General features: G+C 45.8%; 1 protein-coding gene across 1 annotated transcript; it reads left to right on the forward strand.

Moving 5' to 3' along the window:
- Positions 1-2,213: 2,213 nt before the first annotated feature.
- On the forward strand, positions 2,214-8,032 carry Ccl5 (C-C motif chemokine ligand 5). The gene is made up of 3 exons (XM_052759782.1): positions 2,214-2,321; positions 3,463-3,574; positions 7,679-8,032. The coding sequence occupies exons 1-3, from the start codon at positions 2,246-2,248 to the stop codon at positions 7,764-7,766; spliced, it is 276 nt and encodes a 91-aa protein (XP_052615742.1). The 5' UTR covers positions 2,214-2,245; the 3' UTR covers positions 7,767-8,032.
- Positions 8,033-8,336: the final 304 nt, after the last annotated feature.

The raw sequence follows: 8,336 nt of genomic DNA on the forward strand, positions 1-8,336 counted from the left end.
GGACAGCTCACAACTGCCTGTAACTCCACTTCCAGGGGATCCAACACCCTCTTCCAGCCTCCAAGGGCACTGAACACACATGGTACACATACTTGTCAGTATGGCACACTCACATACACATAAAAGAAAATAAATTTGTAAAAGATCCTATGCACACAGAATTGAGAGACAAGTCTGTAACTCCAGCACTGTAGAGAATGGAGAAGTTTAAGGTCAACCTAAATCACAGTGTGAGCACTTTCTTTCTCAACACAAAAGACAAGAGACAAGGCAGAGAAGAGGTGGTTCACAATTGGGGAGTTTATATTTACATATATATTGTCTGTCTCCCTTCTCCCGCTTCATCTCAGAGCCTTAACAAGAGCTGCTGGATTTCTCTAGAAACAATGAAGGGTGGTAGAAAGTGGTCACTAATTCAGTGAGATCTATCATTGCAAGTTATGGCCATAAGCTGCACACTTAACCTCCTTAAACTTGAACCAACCTTTTCAGAGGCTCAAATTCAGGATCCTCCTGCCTCAGCCTCCCAAGTGTTGGGACTACAAGGTGGATGTGGTAGTACACATTTATAAATCCCAGTGTTCAGGAGGCACAGGCAGGAGGATTGCTGTAAGTTCAAGCCCAGCCTCATCCATATAAAAAGTTTAGTCCAGCCATGGTTGCATAGAAAGAAGCTGTTTGCCTCAAAAAGAAAAATGAAAAGGAAAGAGAGAGGGGGGGGGTAAGAGAAGAGAAGAGAAGAAAAGAAAAGTAAAGAAAAGAAAAGAAAGAGTGTTTTCAGTATGTGGTTACTCTTTTCAATATTCAGTTTGGTCACTGCTGATAAATATTTATCTCTTATTCAGAAACCAATTTCAGCCCCCATCCCCTGGCTAAATTTTCCCTAATTCTGAATTGATGATGCACCAAATCCTTTGGAATGGAGTGAGGTCCTACCTCTAACCCCGTGGTTCAAGGAGTCCCCATTCTTTAATGACCAGTTAGACTTACAGATATAGGACCAAAGTGAGACACAGGACAGCTGACTTCAGAACACCTAACATGAGGGTAACAACCTCCACCAGCCTGTCATCGGGCCACATGGTATGTGTGGCAAAGGACTGACAGGCAGAGAATTGCAGACTGTCCCAGAACTTGAGCTCAGATCCATTCCCACTGTGGCATGGCCTACTGGAATTACCATCCACTAGTTCACTTACCTGGACCTGCCATTCACTGCTTGTCCATTGTCCATCTGGACCTAGTCTCCCCTTTCACTTCTACAGCATCCATGTTCTTACATTTTGCTCCAGAGTCTAGCTGGGACTAGACTCTGAGGTTTGCTCTGAGTTGTGATCCTGAAGCTTGATTCTGCAGTAGGCACCTCCAGCAGATCTCTACAGTTTTTAATCTTTAATCCCATAGAGACTCTTTTGCAACCTATGGGATTCCCTATCAGTTCCCCTAGCTCCTAGATAGATAGATGATAGATATATAGATGATAAAGATAGCTATGATAGATAGATAGATAATAGATGGACAGACAGGACACAGATTCTTTTATTCCTTCCTTAATTACTAATATTAACTCTCAGATCACACAGTAGATACCTCTATATCTACCTGGTTATCAAGGGAATCAGAATTACTTGGCAAATTGCTGTCAACAAATCCACCTCCTTCGTTAACTTGCTGTTATCAATAAAGCCTGACATTGTAGAAAGGCACAAGTGTGTTCTATGTTTCTGATACAGTGTGACCATGACAAATATCCTTCCATGGACAAAACAGAAAGACAAAAATCAAGCTCCAGCTAGAACTTGGGAACTTGCCAAGTGAAGATCAGTAGGTCTTGACCTTAACTTAACTGACCCTCATTTGCCTTAAGGCAGCAGCTCCCTGCTATCTGGGGAGGGCCTGCTTGGGAAGGAAGATCTGAGGATGCAGCAGAGGAAGGGATTTTTCATGCCCCGCTGTGCTTGGCCAGAGGAAGCTAATAAGTCATCCTTGGACTGTAGGGTAGTAGAGGCAGAGTCATTCACTTCTGAAGGTGATTTCACTTTTCTTTTCCATTTTGTGTATTTTCATTTATGACAGCAGCTAGTGTTTGGTGTCTGTTGTGGAAACTCCCCCAGTCCGGGGGGGGGGGGCACTTCCTCTGCTGCCCTGCCTCCCTTTAAAAGGTCTGCCTGAGCTGCAGAGCATCCTTGCAGAGGATCCTGAGACAACGGATGCTGCGTCTCCTGTAGCCTCTGCCCCGGGTACCATGAAGATCTCCGCAGCTGCTCTCACGGTCATCCTCACTGCTGCCACCCTCTGCGCTCCTGCATCTGCCTCCCCACGTGAGTTCTGACCACCTTCACCCCTTGTCTAGATGCCCACCCCACCCTCCCTCTCTTTTCAGTCATAGTATGTGTACTGCTTCAACCCCATGCACATTCCTACATTTCATTGACACAGAGATCCTGCCATCCCTGCTAAATCGCTAAGCCACATTATGGCAGGACCCCCTGATGAACGTTTCTGTGTCTCCAAAGTCTACACTATGAACTCTGCAGGTACTCCCTAAGTGTGAACCGGTGCTGGGCATACTGTAAGGCAGGGTAGCTCAAGCCAACTTTGAAAAATGACTGACTCGTATCTGTCACCAGCATAGTTTCTAAGAAATGTCTAATACTTTTTAAAGTGCCTGAGGTGTGATAGTCTCTCGTTTCATAGATAGAAAAGAATTTAGGGATTGAAAAAAAAAAAACAGAAAGAAAGAGAACTAAGTGCTGATACAGGCTGGGCATCACGCAGATTCCTTGACTTGTGCCATCCTAGTCTTTCAGTGGCTGTTCTTGACTTACGGTGGGAAACAGAGGCCCAAGCAGACGGATTCTTGTCTAAGGGCGCACACTGCTAGAGTGTGGAAACTGGTATTCCAACCAGTCTTAACTGGCTGGGAAGACAAGCATCACAGCTCTGCTGTGGGGATGACAGTGTGCCGCTTAGTGGCGTCTTGAATGATGTGACCACCAAGAGCTTCTCTGTTCCGGGGACCTTCACTTCAGCCCAGCCAGGCCCCAGGATGCTAGAGGCACTTTCAGTCCCTATTTAGAATGCCAAGTTATAAAATCTTGGCCTTGGGTGCTTCCCTAGATCTTATTTTACGCATCAAAGAAACTAAGCCTTGACTCCACTAGGGGAGCTGAAAGAACAAGGCAGAAGGCCCAGAGCAGAGAAGGATCCCAGCAGGGCTTGTGGTACAGAGAGCAAAGCACAAGCTTGACTCCAGGACCACATGGGTTTGGACAGATCCTTTCAAGCATCTGTTCAAATCTTCACTGCGGCCACGGTGTCCTCTGAGCCTCCATTTCTGCCAAGATGGATGACAACAGACACTGCTTTGGAGATAAATCATGTGAAGGGCCCAGCACAGTGCCCAGTGTAACTGCCAATTAATAAATTAATTCTTCATCCTTCTTCTCTTCCTTCTCCCAGATGGCTCAGATACCACTCCCTGCTGCTTTTCCTACCTCTCCCTTGCTCTGCCTCGTGCCCACGTCAAGGAGTATTTCTACACCAGCAGCAAGTGCTCCAACTCTGCGGTCGTGTGAGTCTTAGCCCCCATGGGTTCCTCTTTGGGGTATAGAAGCCACCACCGCACCCCACCCCCGCCATGCCCTGACTATAGCCCTGCCATGATCTTTCTCGGAGAGTGTACTCTATCACCCCCACTCACCCCCTCAGCTCCTCAAAGAGCCATGGCTCCTCATCTCCAGCTCAGAGTCCCCAGTTGTAACATAAAAAGAACTAGACACAGTATCCTTAGAGCAGTGGTTCTCAGTCTGTGGGCCATGACCCTTTGGCAAACCTCTATCTCCAAAAATATTTACATTATGATTCATAACAGTAGCAAAATTACAGTCATGAAGTAGCAACAAAAATAATTTTATGGTTGGGGGGGGCTCACCACAACAGGAGGAACTGTATTAAAGGGTCGCAGCATTAGGAAGGTTGAGAACCACTGCCTTAGAGGATCCTCCCTACCCTGACAGACACAGTTCCTAGGACACCAATTTTTGCTGGCGCAGCTCTTATTTGAGCACAGGCTGAAATGTCTGGGAGAAGATCCACTCCATCATTCCTCTCCAGTTAAGAGCCCAAAGTTTCCATATTTCATACCCGATCCAGCTCAACTAATACTCTGAAGAACTAGGCAAGATCAAGGACAGGATGAGTCAAGATCAGGATGGGTCAAGGTCAGGGCCCTAATTTCAATCAAGTAAATAAAATCTAAAATCCTATCCATTTAAGAAGTTATAATGAGATTCAGCCTTAAGTATGCATATGGACAGATTTGGGGAAATATAATAATCCCCACCACACAGGGAGTACTTACTGGGGTGTCATGTCTATGTGAGCTGTCTCTAAATCACACATAGCCCTTACCAATGTGTACAAGTATCTCCACATAATGAAACTGATTTCCAGAGGCGTTTGCTGACTTGCTCAATGCTGCACAGTAAAAGAGGAATGGAGTCTGTCTGTCTCTGGGGCTCCCTTTTCCTGCCACAAAACAAAGTGATTAGTGACAGTAGCTTAAGAAATGTAAGATGCTAATGATTTACAGAATGAAAATGGAGGACTATAGACATGGCTCAGCGGGTAAGAGCACTCGCTGCTCTTGCAGAGGATCCAGGCTCACAATTATCTGCAACTCCAGTTCAGGGGATCCAGTGCCCTCTCTTCTGATCTCCTCAGGCACCAGGAACACATATGATACACAAACATATATGCAGATGAAATATACACATAAAATGAATCCAAAAGTAAAAGAACAAAATGGGACAATAAAAGATTGAAGGGTGTTAATTAAAAAAAAAAAAACACTTTTTTTGTTTGGTTTGGTTTGGTTTGGTTTTTTCGAGACAGGGTTTCTCCATGTAGTTTTGGAGCCTGTCCTGGATCTCGCTCTGTAGACCAGGCTGGCCTCAAACTCTCAGAGATCAGCCTGGCTCTGCCTCCTGAGTACTAGGATTAAAGACAAGCACACCATCACTGCCCGGCTCCAAAAAAACTTTTTTTAAAGATTTATTTATTTATTTAGTATACAGTGTTCTGCCTGCATGTACTCCTGAATGCCAGAAAGGGCACCAGATCTCATTATAGATGGTTGTGAGCCACCATGTAGTTGCTGGGAATTGAACTCAGCACCTCTGGAAGAGCAGCCAGTGCTCTTAACTGCTGAGCCATTTCTCCAGCCCCAATCCAAAGATTTTTGTGACCCTGGCAAAGATGAACTTGGGTCCTGGTGAATTACCGAAAGAATAATATTAATACTTCATTACTAAATTTAGCATTACTAAATTTAGCTCTAAAAATTAGTATTTTTTAAAACCATCCCTTAAGCACCTATTATGAGCAGGCAGAGATGAATAAAATTGCCATCCTCAGCTATGGAGATTTTATTTAGTAAGAGTGATACGTGGGACAGAGAATGACGAAAGCACCCCATAAACCATTACTGAAAGGGAGGAGGGGTTGTGTCTTCAAGGGTAAGGGAGGCAATTCAGAGGTGATGACTGTAAAAGAGACTATGAGTGGAGAGATTAGGAGACGTGTGGGGGGGATGGGGTGTATCCCAGAACATGTTCACAGGCTTCTACTTTGGTTTGTAGGGACATGGGCAGGAGAGCAGAGAGCACCTTGAGTCTCAGAAAACCGAAGGAAAACAGAGCTGGCAAGAGTAAAATGGCCTGGGACAGGGAAAGCCTAGGAAGAAGGGATCTAGATAAGAGGCTGTTGAAGTCACCCGCAGGTGAGGTATTGTAGGCTGAGTGGTACCCAGAGGCAAGAAGAAATAAGAGTCGGGAGCTTTGGAGGCTGAATCAGCCAGGGTAAGAGATTTATGGTCAGGAGCAAGAGATAAGGACGATGCTGAGGTTTTGATGCAGAGATGGAGAGGTATGCAGGTGTACAAGTCTGTCACAGGCTTTTTCTTTTGGGCCACCAACCAGCTCCCAAATCAAGACACGGAGACTTTTTATTAGTTATGAAAGCTCAGCCATATCTTATGCTTGTCCCACTAGCTCTTATAACTTAACCTGTTTCTCTTCATCTACATTTTGCCTTGGGGCTTTTTAACCTTTCTTTCCTTCTGTATACACCTTACTTTCAATGCTTCTCCTGTCTGTCTGTCCAGCAGCTGCCTGGCTTCTGGCCCCGGGTGTGTCCCTCTTTCTCCCTTGTTCTCTCCTCCTCCTCCTTCTCCCTCAAGCCTAGATTTCTCCTCCTACTTCTTTTCTCTGCCCACCGGCCCCACCCATCCTTTCTCTGCCCAGCTATTGGCCAGTCAGCTCTTTATTAGACCAATCAGGTGCCTTAGGCAGGCAAGGTGAAACAAATGCAGCACATCTTTACATAATTAAACACATGCAGCAGAAACAAATGTAACACACCTTTACATAGTTAAAGTAATAGTCTGCAGCAAAAACAAATGTCACACATCTTTACCTAGTTAAAGTAACATTCCACAACACAGGTCTAGAGGGGAAACTGTAAAGAGGGAAGAACCAAGCAAAGTTCTAGGAGACAGTCTGTGGAGATGTTGGGTGGAGTGCAAGCCAAGGGCTGAGGAGAGAGTCCAGGGACTGCCAATAAAAAGAGGCTAGGCCACCTTGTCTTGAACACCCCTGGCTACAGAGCTGGTCTGCCATGTTAGAATCTTAGTTATGGCCCTTGGTCAACTGGGGCCCCTCAGCCTCTCTGAGGTAGTTCCAAAAGAGGGTAATTAAGGCACTATTTTCTCTAGGTCACAGAGAGAATAATAGTCCTTAGACTACTCCCTGGCACAAAATGGGTATAAAGAAGTATCGACCTGTTGTCATCATTATCTAAAGTGTGTGTGTATGTGTGTGTGTGTGTGTGTGTGTGTGTGTGTGTGTGTGTGTGTGTTAGGAATGAATGTAATTCATTCATCCACTTATTCATCCAGTAAGTGTTCACCAAGCATCAACTATATGCCAGGCCTGGGGCCAGAGTTGGAAAGACGAGAACTCAAAAGGGACAGTGTCTTTGAGGACACCTGCTCTGAAGGGACAGGTGGAAAGGGAAGTCAGCTGAGCAAAGGGCCCCAAAAATGGAGGAAGGAAGGGAGGGAAGATTTAGCCAAGATGACTTGTTCTTTGGTATCACACACTATAGAAAGGAGGAGGAAAGGGAAGCCCAACCAGTCCTGACTGCAGGGGTTGTTATCCTGGTCTTTTGACCCCTAGCTACAGGCTGGGAGTCCTGAGAAGAGCGACTAGCCAGTCTTAGGGTTCCCTCCTAATTTCCTCAACTCAGGTTCTGATTTAAATCCAACCAATACTCCACTTCTTTGAATTCAGCACTCAGCATAAGGCCTGGAGCAAGGGAAGGGGCCAATGAAAGGCCAGTGCTTGCCCTGCTCAATGCTGAGTTCCAGATTTGTGTGTGTGTGTGTGTGTGTGTGTGTGTGTGTGTGTGTGTGTGTAGGGAATTAACATGAATGAAACTCTGCCTGGAGCTTAGTGCCTTTAATTCCAACAGAAAAAGAAATGTCTTCTAAAAGGAAAAAAACAGTCCTGAGCTACGAAAAAGCCCTCCCCAACTCCCATAACCATTTCCCTGTATGCTTTTCAGTTTCCTGACACCAAAAGCCGCCCCACTGTCCACCTCTTTTTCTCTCCTACAGCTTTGTCACCCGAAGGAACCGTCAAGTGTGTGCCAACCCAAAGAAGAAGTGGGTTCAGGAATACATCAACTATTTGGAGATGAAGTAGAAGAGAGGGCTTCTTGAGCCTGCTCCTGTATAACTTACCCGTCACTGCTCGTTCTAGTGCTAACCTGCTTGCCGCTCAGCAACCCCCTGCTCCCACTCACTCCTAGGGGTGCAGAGATGCTACCATACCATAGAGATTCTAACAGTGTCCTCTCCCAGAGCCTGGAGGTCTACTGAGGCCCCGCCCCATGACAACAGGAGGGCTCCAGACTCTGAGCTTCAGGCTCCTCAGCTTGGTTTTGGAACCAGAAAAGAAGTCCGAGTATCTCTCAGGAAAAGAAGGAAAATGGAAACCCCACATATAAATGCTCACATGCCAGGCCCTCACAGGCTCTGCACAGCAAACCCAAGAAATCAGCGTTTCATTAAAATTTCTGATGCAAGGACAAAGCTGGCTTCTGATTTGATTTTCTTCCTAAGGAACCCTCTTCCCTACAAGTATGAGGCATGCAGAGATCTAGGCACACACACCTCATATCAACATCAAATTGAGGAGGTATGGCCTGTGCAGTCGGCAGGACTGGGAGCAAACAGCCTCTGAAAATCGAGCATAGATACGCAAAGCTGGTGA

Source organism: Peromyscus californicus, unplaced genomic scaffold (genome assembly GCF_007827085.1).
Source record: "Peromyscus californicus insignis strain IS unplaced genomic scaffold, ASM782708v3 Scaffold_3__1_contigs__length_106647218, whole genome shotgun sequence".
Taxonomy (NCBI): domain Eukaryota; kingdom Metazoa; phylum Chordata; class Mammalia; order Rodentia; family Cricetidae; genus Peromyscus; species Peromyscus californicus.